Genomic DNA, 13,581 nt, shown 5'->3' with positions numbered 1-13,581 from the left:
CCCCCAGCACCATCCCACCCAGCTCACCAGCAGCCTCCTGCTGGGACAGACCTCGTGGTGACTACTGGGCATGGGGACAGAGATGCAGGAGGACCTGCCAGCAGCACAGCCCCAACGTGGGGGGCTCCAGGCCCAGGAGGGCAGGGCAGGAGCAGCACAGCCAGGAGCAGCCAGCCCAGCCCCCCCACCCGCAGCCCCACAGCCCAGTATCTCCTGTCTCCACTGCTGGGGTGCCCGGTAGGTGACACAGCTCCTTGTTATCCCTCTGGTTTGGTCCTTCCTGACCAGCACAGCTAATGGAAATGGAAACTAGTGAGAGCTTCTGAGTAGGCACTGGTTTCTCCAAGCTCTTGTCTTCCATGTGGGTCCTGAGAGCAATTTCAGAGAGTCACAGGATCCCAAACTGGTTTGGTTTGGAAGGGACCTTAAAGATCATCTAGATCCAACCCCCTGCATGGGCAGGGACACCTCCCACCAGCCCAGGCTGCTCCAAGCCCCATCCAACCTGCCCTTCAACACTGCCAGGGATGGGGCAGCCACAGCTTCCCTGGGCAACCTGGGCCAGGCTCTCACCACCCTCACACCAAAGAATTTCCTCCTCATGTCTCACCTCAATCTCCCTCTTCCAGTTTTCATCCATCCCCCTCATCCCATCCCTCCCTGCCCTTGTCCCAAGTCCCTCCCCAGCTTTCCTGGAGCCCCTTCAGGCACTGGAAGCTGCTCTGAGGTCTCCCTGGAGCCTTCTCTTCTCCAGGCTGAACACCCCAACTCTCCCAGCCTGTCCCCAGAGCAGAGCTGCTCCAGCCCTGGGATCATCTCTGTGGCCTCCTCTGGCCTCTCTCCAACAGCTCCGTGTCCTTCTTGTGTTGGGGACCCCAGAGCTGTTCCCAGCCCTGCAGGGGGGTCTCAGCAGAGCAGAGGGGACAATCCCCTCCCTGGCCCTGCTGGTCACACTGCTGGTGACACAGCCCAGGACAGTTCAGGTGGAAGTGATGCTTCATGCTCCATGGGCACCTCCCTGGACCCTGAGGAGCTGTGTCCATGCAGCTTCTTGGGCAGAAACTGGCTGGAAGTTGCTGTTCCCTGAGAAGAGAAGCACAGAAGCTTTTGCAAGCCTGGCCTGGCCCCAAGAGCAGCTGCACCAGGAAGTTTTTGTTAAGATATCTGGAGGGTGATGAGGTCTTGCAGAAATCTGAGCAGAGTTGATGGAACAGCCTGAGAGCAGAATTTCTCATGGGGACTTTTCTTCTCTTGTGATCCATGTTCAGAGGAGGGAAAAGGGTTGACTGGAGGGGAGACAAATTGCAGTTGAAGAGACCCTAAAGACCATCCAGTCCCACCCCTGCATGGGCAGGGACACCTCCCAGCAGCCCAGGCTGCTCCAAGCCCCATCCAACCTGCCCTTCAACACTGCCAGGGATGGGGCAGCCACAGCTTCCCTGGGCAACCTGGGCCAGGCTCTCACCACCCTCAGCAGGTCTCCTCTGCTTCCCACAAGGAGACAACCCACTTGCTTTTGCTTTTAGGAAGCTCTTTCAACAGCTCCATCCTCTTGTCTCATTTGTCAGTGACTTTTCCACCCTGGTTCCCATCGTTTCATCCTGGTGAGGTCAAGATTTACTTCCTACCCCCCCATTTTTGCTCCCTGCTCCTTCCCGCTCTCTCCCAGTTATCCCATTTCCACTGCTTCCTGATGGCACTGGGCCAGTTTGACCTAATCTATGTATAACATACAATGTCAACAGGAAATTCCCTCCTGCTTTTGGGGTGACTCACTGAGCAACCTGCATTTTTTTTTCCACCACCAGCCACTCCTGAGCTTCCCTGCAGGCTGCTGGGGGCTCCTCTGCTCTCATGTAGCTCATTTTGCAGCATAAAATGCTCTTGGAAAGCAGGGTGAAGTAGTTGAGAGGTGGTTCCTGGTGGGATGCAGCCCTGGAGGGGGTGTGCTGGGTCAAGCTGCTGCCTTTTGCTGGAGCACTGAGCTGGGTCATGGTTTGATCCTGGGTTTTGTTCATGGACCTTGTCCCAGAACCTCACTCTGTTCTTCCAGCCAGAAAAGCTCCCAGAGGAGTTTCCAGCCATGTTTTCTTTCATCTTGATGAGCTTTCTTCTCCTTGGGGTTCTCATCCCTTCCTGACACATGGAGACAAGGGTTTCCTCTGCCTTCCCTGTCTTATTTTCCCTCTACTGATCTGATGGTGTTTTTGGCATCTGTTTGTAACCCGTAAGTCTCAATTTCTGCTCTGTCTGCTCTCATGAGACCCCCCTGGAGAACTGTCACCAGTTCTGGAGCCCCCAACATAAGAAGGGCATGGAGCTGTTGGAGAGAGGCCAGAGGAGCCACAGAGATGATCCCAGGGCTGGAGCAGCTCTGCTCTGGGGACAGGCTGGGAGAGTTGGGGGGTTCAGCCTGGAGAAGAGAAGGCTCCAGGGAGACCTTAGAGCAGCTTCCAGTGCCTGAAGGAGCTCCAGGAAAGCTGGGGAGGGACTTGGGACAAAGGCAGGGAGGGATGGGATGAGGGGGATGGATGAAAAGTGGGAGAGGGAGATTGAGGTTGGACATGAGGAGGAAATTCTTGGCTGTGAGAGTGGTGAGAGCCTGGCCCAGGTTGCCCAGGGAAGCTGTGGCTGCCCCATCCCTGGCAGTGTTGAAGGGCAGGTTGGATGGGGCTTGGAGCAGCCTGGGCTGGTGGGAGGTGTCCCTGCCCATGCAGGGGGTGGGAATAGATAGATGATCTTTGAGGTCCTTTCCAACCCAAACCATCCCATGATTGTGATTTCATCAGACATGCTCTGTACCTCTCCCCATCTTTGTCCTTCCCAGAACAAGGATGGTTCTCTCTGCTCACAAGCTCTTGCCCTTCCATTGCAGGGCTGGTTTCTCACCCTCTGTCAGAAACAAATCATGGACCAAAGATCTTTTCAGTGGTTCCTGCAGGGAATGTGCTCTCCCCTTGAGCCACATGATGTTTTTAGGGGGAAGGAACTGGCCAATTTTGCAATGTAGAGCCCTACCAGTGGACAATCCTGAAATTTTCCAGCAGCCAACCCAGTTCCCTGCAGGGAGGGAGCAGGAGAGGCAGCAGCTGCTGTCACCGTGTGGGATTTGGGCTGTGTAGGAGCCTGGAGTCATGGAATCATGAAGGTTGGAGAGACTTTAAAGATCATCCAGTCAACAGCCTCCCTGGGCAACCCATCCCAGTTCCTCACCACCCTGAGAGTGAAGAATTTCCTCTTAATATCTCACCTCAATCTCCCCTCTCTCAGTTTAAAACCATCACCCCTTGTCCTGTCACTGTCTTCTCTGATGAAAAGTCCCTCCCCAGCTTTCCTGGAGCCCCTTCAGGCACTGGAAGCTGCTCTAAGGTCTCCCTGGAGCCTTCTCTTCTCCAGGCTGAACCCCCCAACTCTCCCAGCCTGTCCCAGAGCTGCTCCAGCCCAAGGATCATCCTCATGGCCCTTCTCTGGACCCTCTCCAACAGCTCCATGTCTCTCCTGTGCTCAGGGCTCCAGAGCTGGACACAGCACCCCAGGGGGGTCTCACCAGAGCAGAGCAGAGGGGACAATCCCCTCCCTGGCCCTGCTGGCCACACTTCTTGGGATGCAGCCCAGGACACAACTGCCCCTCTGGGCTCCAGCCCTCACTGGGGGCTCATGTCCAGCTTCTCATCTCCTCCCACCCCCAGGACTCCTAACAATCCATTCTCCCCCAGCCTGGACTGGTGCCTGGGCTTGCACCAACCCAGGGGCAGGACCCTGCACTCGGCCTTCTTGATCTCCATGAGGTTGGCACTGGCCACCTCTCCAGCCTGTCCAGCTCCCTCTGGATGGATCCCTTCCCCCTTGAGTCTCAATCACACCACCCAGCTTGGGATCATCAGCAAACCTCCTGAGGAGACACTCAATCCCACCTGGAGGGGCTCAGCATGGGGGGGATGGGTGTGTTTGAGGGCTGATCAGTCATGTCCATCATGAATGTATCATTTCCTTTCTAACAGAAAAGGAAGAGCTGGATCTCAGAAGATGATTTCTACAGACCTTCTCCAGGAGAGAGCAGTGAACACGAGGCCAACACCAATGGTTTTGGGCCTGAGGGGCCTGGGGAGGGTCCTGCCCCAGGGCTCATCAGTGCCCTGGATCTGGAGAGGCTGTCAGTGCCATCCTTGGAGACTGGGAAGCCCAAGATGTCACCTGAAGGGGAACAGAAAGGCTTCAGCGTCGTGCACCGCCGGCAGATGGGTACAGAGCACCCCCTGGGTCTGGGTAGTGCCCAGGGTGGGGGGCTGGGGGGACGTGTGGGAAGCACAGTGTCCATTCCTGAGCTGGGGAAGGTAGTGGAGCAGCTTCTCTTGGTGTTGCTGAGCCCACCAGGGCTCTAGTGGGAGGTGTTTCAGGAGGAGGGGGGTGGTGCTGGAGGCTTCTGCCCACTCAGTGGGACACGAGTTCTTTGTGTTCTCAGCCTCCAACCCCAAGTGCACGTGGAGAGATAATGGAGATGGAGCAAGGAGGTCCTGGAGAGTTTTGCCCCATCCCACCAGGATCAGCTCTCAAAGCTGATCTCACTGGTTGCTCATTGCCTGCCACCCGTTGGCTTTTCTCTCCCCACCACCTTCCCCGTTTTCATAGAATCATGGAGTGGGTTGGGTTGGAAGGACCTTAAAGCTCATCCAGTCCCACCCCTGCATGAGCAGGGACACCTCCCACCAGCCCAGGCTGCTCCAAGCCCCATCTAACCTGCCCTTCAACACTGCCAGGGATGGGGCAGCCACAGCTTCCCTGGGCAACCTGGGCCAGGCTCTCACCACCCTCACACCAAAGAATTTCCTCCTCATGTCTCACCTCAATCTCCCTCTTCCAGTTTTCATCCATCCCCCTCATCCCATCCCTCCCTGCCCTTGTCCCAAGCCCCTCCCCAGCTTTCCTGGAGCCCCTTCAGGCACTGGAAGCTGCTCTAAGGTCTCCCTGGAGCCTTCTCTTCTCCAGGCTGAACACCCCAACTCTCCCAGCCTGTCCCAGAGCTGCTCCAGCCCTCCCATCATCTCCACACCCTCCTCACCTTTTTTCCTCCACTTCAACCGCGACACCTTTTTTTCCCCCCCCCTCCAGGTCTTTCCAACCCTTTCCGTGGCCTCCTGAAGTTGGGCAGCCTGGAGAGGAGAGGAGCCATGGGGATCTGGAAAGAGTTTTCCTGCGAGTTGTCCCCTCTGGAGCTGAGGCTCTTCTTGGCCCAGGAGGAGAGGATCTGCGTGGAGAGCCACTCGCTGCTGCGCTGCGAGGCGCTGGCGCTCACCCACCCCGACGGGCGCTTCGACCTGGTCTTCCTGGGCAAGAAGCTTTCCCTGAGAGCTCCTTCCCGGGATGAGGCCGAGGACTGGCTGGACAGGATCCGGGAGGCTCTGCACAAGTGCCGACCTCAGGTGGAGGAGGAGGAGTGGGAGACCTTGGAGTATCCAGAGGATGGGGGTGGTGAAGGTCAAACCAGCCAGGGCGACTCCTCCGCTCTCCTCCAGTACGATGATGTGCCTGGGAACAGCTTGGACTGGGCTTCAGCTCATGAACCAGAGCTGGATGCCATCAAAGAGGCTGTTCTCTACGTGGACATGGACAAAACCTGGGTCCCTTTTATTTTTTCCTTGTCCCTAGAAACTCTCAAATGCTTTAAAGTCAGAAACAATGAGAAAATTTTAAGCAACAGTTACGGTATCGAGACAATCCAGGACATCCTTCCAGACACAAGCCTTGGGGGACCTGCTTTCTTCAAGGTGATCACCTCCAAAGCTGTCCTGAAGCTGCAGGCTGAGAATGCAGAAGAAGCAGCTTCGTGGAGGGAGCTGGTCAGAGGGGTCCTCATGTCCTACCTGGAGAGTGCCGAGGAGGCCCTGACGTTGGGGGGCAGCTTGGATGGGCACTCCCAGGTTGTCCTGAAGAACATTGTGAAGGAAAATGGCTTCTTGTTGCAATACCTGGTGGCCATCCCCGTGGAGAAGGGCCTGGACTCACAGAGCTTCATCTGTGCAGGTAGATGTTGGCTTGTCCAAAAGCTCAGCTCCATCTTGGAGGGTATCAGCATGTTCATTGGGGTGAACCAGGTGGCATCAGGTCTAAGAGGTGTCCTGAGTCCTGCCAACCCAAGCCAGCTGCTGGTTGCCCCAGCCAGTACCCAGCAGCAGCAGGTGGCACCAAGGTGCCATCTGGATAGGGTTCAATGTCCCAAATCAGTGGCACTTCTAGTGGTCCTCGCTGTGTGTGTCCCCCCACCCTGAATCCCACCCCAGCACTGGTCCAACTGGGCTGCTCCCGGGCTCCCCTTTATGGTATCAACACTGAAGGTCTGACCTTGAAGGTGACCTGAGGTGACCCTAGGACCATTTGGTGGCCCCAGCCTGCAGGCAAAGAGCAGCCAAGGGCAGATGCTGCTTTTCCAGTCGTGCACGTTGGGATGGGTGTGACCAGCTGCTCTGCAGAACATCTCCTGAACCTTCCCCAGCACCATGTGCTGGAGCAGGAGAGCACTCCCTGACCTAATCACCTCAGATCATTTGCTCTTTGCCTCAGCAAGTTAATTCATCTCCAGATTTCTCACCTGCTTCCATGAGGCTTCTTCTACCCTCCAGCACTTGGGTTGGGTTGCCCCCTTTTCACCCCCTGTCCCAACCTGAGGACTTCCCTGACCTTTCAGGGTTTCATGAGCCATAAAAGCTTCATTTAATTACATTTTATTAATTTGGAGAAGAACATCTAACCCTCATTGATATAGTCGGGGGGGGGGGGATTCCAGCTGCCCCAAAGTGGGAAGGGTCTTCCCACTCTAATAAAGGCTTTTTTGGGCTTCATCCATCCCAACCTCATCCCTCATGGAGGTGGTTTTGGTGCCCTGTGGTGGCAGCAGCAGCTGAGGGAAGGTGAAATGGGGCAAAGCTACTGGAGGAGGTGGTGGAGCAGGCAGGTGGGATTCAGGTTCTTCCCTAGACCACTGGGGTGTTTCCAAAATTCACTTTTCCTAAAAAAAAAACAACAAACCAACCCAAATAGTTCAACCACTTGCTGGGTAAAAGTGGGTTTAGTAATAATCCAGACCCCCTTGGGACCATGGTGGTCTGAAATCACAGCTCTTTGCCTGCAGGGAAGGGTTGGGGACCTCTCACCAAATGTTCTACACGGGCTTCAGCTCATCTCCAACCCTGCCAGAAACTTTCTTTCCCTCTTCCCCCTTCCCAAAAGTTTCTCCCTCCATCTTGGAGGTGATGAAAAGGGGCTCATCAGGTCCCCTCTGATCCCCTCTCATCTCCTCCTCCAGGCTGCTCCAGGCAGATTGGCTTCTCCTTTGCCAAACCCAAGCTCTGCTCCTTCTCTGGTCTCTACTACTGTGACAGTTGCCACCAGGATGAGGAGACAGTGATTCCCTCCCGCCTCATCCACAACTGGGACCTGAGCAAGCGAGGGGTAGGTCTGACCTGGGTGGGTGCAGGGAGCAGGGAAACACTCCTGTGTAGAGCCCCAGACCAATTTGGGTTGGAAGAGACCTCCAATATCATCTAGATCCAACCCCCTGCATGGGCAGGGACACCTCCCACCAGCCCAGGCTGCTCCAAGCCCCATCCAACCTGCCCTTCAACACTGCCAGGGATGGGGCAGCCACAGCTTCCCTGGGCAACCTGGGCCAGGCTCTCACCACCCTCACACCAAAGAATTTCCTCCTCATGTCTCACCTCAATCTCCCTCTCTCATCTTAAACCATCTGCTTTCCTGAAGGTCCATCTGAATGTCTCCACCACCAGCAGAGGTGGAGATGTCCACCCACCACCTCCCTCTGAGCCTCCCAGGCTGTTCCCTGGTACTTTGCCCACCTCTTGCTTCTCTCTGCCCCAGGTTTGCAGACAAGCTTTCAAGTTCCTCACCCAGATCCAGAACCAGCCACTGATCGACCTGGAGCTGGTCAACCAGAGCCTCTATGACCACGTGGAGAGGATGAGACGGATCCACCAGAGCAGGGAGCAGCTGAAGCTGCTGGGGGATTATCTCACCATGTGTCGCAGTGGGGCCCTGAAGGAGCTGAGCAAGAGGTGAGGTCCCTCTCTGGGTGATCTCACCCCCTGCAGTTTCCTCTTCGCCCTCCTCATGGTCTCCTGGTTACTCAGTGTTGGAGCAGGGAGTGATGCTGCCACGGGCTGGTTTTTAGAGAATCATGGAATGGTTTGGGTTGGAAAAGACCTTTAGGGTGATCAAAGATGATCCCAGGGCTGGAGCAGCTCTGGGACAGGCTGGGAGAGTTGGGGGGTTCAGCCTGGAGAAGAGAAGGCTCCAGGGAGACCTTAGAGCAGCTTCCAGTGCCTGAAGGGGCTCCAGGAAAGCTGGGGAGGGACTTGGGACAAGGGCAGGGAGGGATGGGATGAGGGGGATGGATGAAAACTGGGAGAGGGAGATTGAGGTGAGACATGAGGAGGAAATTCTTTGGTGTGAGGGAGGCGAGAGCCTGGCCCAGGTTGCCCAGGGAAGCTGTGGCTGCCCCATCCCTGGCAGTGTTGAAGGGCAGGTTGGATGGGGCTTGGAGCAACCTGGGCTGCTGGGAGGTGTCCCTGCCCATGCAGGGGTGGGACTGGATGAGCTTTAAGGTCCCTTCCAACCCAAACCAGTCTGGGATTCTATGATTCAATATCATCTTCCAGCTGTTATTCCAGCACTGCCAAGGCCACCATTCACCCATGTCCCTCAGCTCCTGGCTCTGCCATAAGGAGTTACCATCTGCTGCCTGGTGGGGCTGGGACTCAGGAAACACCTTCATGACCACGGAGCTGGGCAGGAAACACCTGGAAAAACAGAGGAGATATTTATTTTCTTTCCCTCCCCCCTTTCAAATCCTCTCTCACAGCTGCCACCAGCAGGATTTGGGTTTGTCAGGCTGTGAACATCAAGTTCACAGATCATGGAATCATGGGATTGGTTTTGGTTGGAGAAGACCTCTAAGATGATCAAATCCAGCTCTTCCCCCAGCCCTGCCAAGGCCACCACTAAACCCTGTCCCTCAGCACCACGTCTACACGGCTTGGGTGCAGCCTCTTGATGTTCTTCAAGGATCTGCATCATCCAGGCTCTCCCTTGCTCCAAAGCTGTTGGAGATGTGGTGGAAACCATCGACCACCTTCCTCTCTGTGCTTCCTTGCAGGCTGGATCACAGGCACTACCTCCTGGAGTGTCCCCACAAATACAGCGTCGCTGACCTGAGGCAGGTGAGAACTTTTCAGGTGGTCCTTGAGGTTTGGCTGCTGGAAACATCCCAGCACCAGCACCAGGAGAAGGTTCCTCACAGCTTGGTTTCCCTTTTACCTGTATCCTCCCAACAACTACAGAGATCACACCAGATAAACTGTTTCTCCTCTGTTCAAACCAGCCCATGGGTCTCCAGACAAAGCTCTACCTGTCCCAAATTATGCTGGAGGTGATTGGTGGGTGGTGGGATTTTGAATTGACTCCAGGGCCAGGAGCCCTGTCCCAGCTCAGTGGGTGTTACTGCCAGTGCTCCCCAGGGGCTCCCCTTGGGACCGTGGGGTGTGGGTGGTTTTTGGGGACAGCCCCATGTCTGGGGGGCAGCACCACAGAGTGGCCTTGACCTGGATTTCCCCAGTGCAAACCCAGCAGGAGATGAGCTCCTGATGGGCCTCAAGTGGTACCAGGGAAGGTTTAGATTGGAGATTAGGAGAAACTTCTTCCCTGAAAGGGTGATCAGAGAATCACAGAATTGTTCTGGTTGCAAAACACCTTGAAGCTCATCCAGCCCAACCCTTCCCCCAGCCCTGCCCAGGCCACCCCTGCCCCGTGTCCCTCAGCACCATCTCCAGGGCTTGGAAACCCCTCCAGGGATGGGGACTCCCCCCCTGCCCTGGGCAGCCTGGGCCAGGCCCTGACAACCCTTGCCAGGGAGAAACTGTTCCCAAGGTCCAACCTCAGCCTCCCCTGGCACAACTTGAGGCTGGTTCCTCTGCTCCTGCCCCTTGTTCCTGGGGAGCAGAGCCCGACCCCCCTGGCTCCAACCTCCTCTCAGGCAGCTGCAGAGCCAGCAGGTCTCCCCTCAGCTCCTTGGCTCCAGGCTGGACACCCCCAGCTCCCTCAGCTGCTCCTGCTCAGTCTGGCCCAGGCTTCCCAGGGAGGTGGTTGAATCCCCATCCCTGGAGGTGTCTCCAAGCCCTGGAGATGTGGTGCTGAGGGACATGGGTTAGCACTGAACTCAGTAGGGTTGGGTTAGTGGTTGGTAGAATCAGGTTATGGTTGGACTCAGTGATCTCAGAGGACATTTCCAACCAGCCCCTTCCTGTGCTCTCTGCCCCCTAGATTGCTGATGGTGGCTTTGAGACCTTCCTGCAGGCCCTGATCCAGTTTGCTTCCCACCACGTCTACAACTGTGACCTGTGCACCCAACGTGGCTTCATCTGCCAGATCTGCAACAGCAGTGACATCATTTTTCCCTTCGAGTTTGACACAACCTCCAGGTGAGCAATGTCCCCTCCCACCACTGCAGGGCCACCTGAGCTCCTGGCCTGGCTTGTCCCAGGAGCCTGAACCATCCCCGGGATCCCACTCAGGGACTTGGGGCAGGGCTGTCAAGGAACATAGCCCTGGGGTGGCCTGGAGATACCTCTGAGCTGGTTGTGCATCCTCGTGGTGCCCATGTCCTCGTGGTGCCCATGTCCTTTTGATGTCCATGTCCTCGTGGTGCCCATGTCCTCATGGTTCCCATGTCCTTGTGGTTCCCACCTCATGGTGCCCAAGTCCTCACAGTTTCTATGTCCTCATGCTACCCATCTCCTCATGGTTGCCATGTCCTCATGGTGCCCATGTCCTTTTGATGTCCATGTCCTTGTGGTGCCCATCTCCTCATGGTTGCTATGTCCTTGTGGTACCCATGTCTTCACCATACCACATCCTCATGGTGCCCACACCCTCACAATACCCATGTACCCATCAGTGTTTCCAGGCAAACTGGGCTGTCTGGGGCAGGGAAGGACCATCCTCACAGAAAGGAGATGTCACCAAGGGTGGTGGCTTTGCAGGCTGAAGGTGCAGAGCCACCAGCTCCTTGTTGCCAGCCTGCAGGAGCCTCGCTGGCCCCCAGGGCAGCAGGGCAGGAGGAAGGTGCTGTGTCCTCCTGCCTCACTCACCTGGCCACCACATCTCCTGGCCACCACATCTCCTCGCCAATTCCAACCCAGGAGGAGCCCCAGTGGGAATGTCCAAACATCCCAGACAGGGCAGGAAGGACACATGGATGTGGAGATGGAGGGTGGGCAGCCCTGTGGGACATGCTGGGGACATTCCAGCAGGATAAGGGGGACATTGGCTTTCAGCTGGGTTTGGAGCTGGCAAGGTCCTCACCTGCAGTGGGGTCACTGGGTGCTGGAATCCCAGGGTGGAGGTTGTCCAGGGGGTGTCCCCATCATCAGGCTTCTTCAGAGAAACCAATGTCAGACCTTCCAGGCCCAGAGCCTGGTGGACACAGATCCCATCTCCATGCTTAGTTGTTAATGGTCAATTTGGAATCATGCTCATCATGGTGGAGGTTGAGCAGATCAGCAGGGTCCTGCCCTGAAGGCCACCAGCAACATCCAGAGACCACAGAAAATGCCAAGGAGTCCAAACTGCCCATTTCCCTGTGCCTCACCTGGGTGCAAACATCTCCTGGGTGGCTGAGCAGGGTCCCTCCCTCCCCTCCTCCCCACAGTGACACCATCGTGCTTGTTCTCATAGAATCATGGACTGGTTTGGGTTGGAGGGACCTTAAAGATCATCCAGTGCCACCCCCTGCATGGGCAGGGACACCTCCCAGCAGCCCAGGCTGCTCCAAGCCCCATCCAACCTGCCCTTCAACACTGCCAGGGATGGGGCAGCCACAGCTTCCCTGGGCAACCTGGGCCAGGCTCTCACCACCCTCACACCAAAGAATTCCCTCCTCATGTCTCACCTCAATCTCCCTCTCCCAGTTTTCCTCCATCCCCCTCATCCCATCCCTCCCTGCCCTTGTCCCAAGCCCCTCCCCAGCTTTCCTGGAGCCCCTTCAGGCACTGGAAGCTGCTCTAAGGTCTCCCTGGAGCCTTCTCTTCTCCAGGCTGAACACCCCAACTCTCCCAGCCTGTCCCAGAGCTGCTCCAGCCCTCCCATCATCTCTGTGGCCTCCTCTGGATTTGCTTTGGGAGCTCCATGTCCCTCTTGTGTTGGGGGTTCCAGAACTGGACCCAGTTCTCTAGGTGGGGTCTCACCAGAGCAGAGTAGAGGGGGAACAGGACAACATCCCCAGGGGACTGATGTTCTCTCAAAAAAAGACCCTGGGGGCTCTGGAAAGGGCAGCAGATGGGACTGGGCTCCTCTGGCAGCAGCTGGAAGGTCCATGCCCTGCAGATCCAGGCTCTTGAGTTTTTTTATCTCATTTTTGTATTTGCTCTTTTCAATTTCTTCTGCTGGGGGAGGTTTGTGCAGCAGGAAAGCAGCTCGACCAACATCCTCAGCCTGGCTTCCTGCCCCCCAGGGGACAGCCAGCTGCCTGGGCCACTGCTGCCCCTCACCACAGGATGTGGCTGAAATGCCTCCTCACAATGATCCCAGCCAGGCAGGGGATGTTCTCCTGTTCCTCACTTCCTCCAGGCAGGGGATGTTCTCCTCACTTCCTCCAGCTGCTCTTCTGGCAGGTGGAGGTGGCAGATGCTGCTGGTCAGTGAGCTCAGAAACACCCCGGGTGTCTGAAGGGCCCCACAAGAAAGCTGGGAAGGGGCTTTTTGGGCCGTGGGGTAGTGGTAGGAGTAGGTGGAAGGGATCAAAACTAGAGGTGGGGAGATTCAGGTTAGACCTTAGGAAGAAGTTCTGCAGCATGAGGGTGGTGAGAGCCTGGGCCAGGTTGCCCAGAGAAGCTGTGGCTGCCCCATCCCTGGCAGTGTTGAAGGGCAGGTTGGATGGGGCTTGGAGCAGCCTGGGCTGGTGGGAGGTGTCCCTGCCCATGCAGGGGGTGGGACTGGGTGATCTTTAAGGTCCCTTCCAACCCAAACCATTCTATGATTCTATAAAAACCCACCTCCCAGCTCTGCAAGTCCCCCTGCTCTCAGGGAGGAGATGGATGGGGAGATTCCCCCCTGGGATGACCAGGGCACCTTCCCCACCCCACGAGTCCCTGCACGAGCCTGTTCCATACCCTGAGCATCCCAGGTTTGCAGCTGCTGGTGGGAGCAGGATTTGACCCAGGCTGTGACATGTCCCTGTCCCTGTCCCTTCACTGCCCTCTGGAGGATGAAGGGGTTGGGGTGGTGACCCCCAGGGGGTGGCACTGGAGGGCACTGGAAAACAACCCCGGGCAAGTGGCCTGCTGGCAGGGGCTGGGATGGGAAGGTTGAAGGAGCAGAGCTGGGAAGAAGGGAGCTCAGCCTTGGTGGCCCAGGACCAGGACCAGGAAGAAGGGAGCCTTGGTGGCCCAGGACCAGGAAGAAGGGAGCCTTGGTGGCCCGACCTTTCATCCCATTGACTCAGGCTCCTGGTGAACGCCCCGGGCCGGGCTGGGTGTCCCCTCCCCCTGCCCAAGGTGTCATTTCAGTCTGTTTACAT

At 56.8% G+C, this 13,581-nt stretch overlaps 1 protein-coding gene across 1 annotated transcript in view; it reads left to right on the top strand.

Annotated features, from left to right (window-relative positions):
* The window catches only part of PLEKHM1 (pleckstrin homology domain containing, family M (with RUN domain) member 1), a 53,559-nt gene that overhangs the window by 5,572 nt on the left and 34,406 nt on the right, over positions 1–13,581 (top strand). Inside the window, 6 exon segments of the mRNA XM_009999329.1 lie at positions 4,002–4,242; positions 5,110–6,021; positions 7,301–7,446; positions 7,873–8,066; positions 9,167–9,230; positions 10,330–10,487. Coding sequence (XP_009997631.1) covers positions 4,002–4,242; positions 5,110–6,021; positions 7,301–7,446; positions 7,873–8,066; positions 9,167–9,230; positions 10,330–10,487 — 1,715 coding nt within the window.

The sequence above is a fragment of the Chaetura pelagica genome, unplaced genomic scaffold (assembly GCF_000747805.2).
Source record: "Chaetura pelagica isolate M959 unplaced genomic scaffold, ChaPel_1.0 scaffold625, whole genome shotgun sequence".
NCBI classification, from domain to species: domain Eukaryota; kingdom Metazoa; phylum Chordata; class Aves; order Apodiformes; family Apodidae; genus Chaetura; species Chaetura pelagica.
Note: the sequence above shows the minus strand (reverse complement) of the source record. Positions and strands in the feature narration are given on the sequence as shown.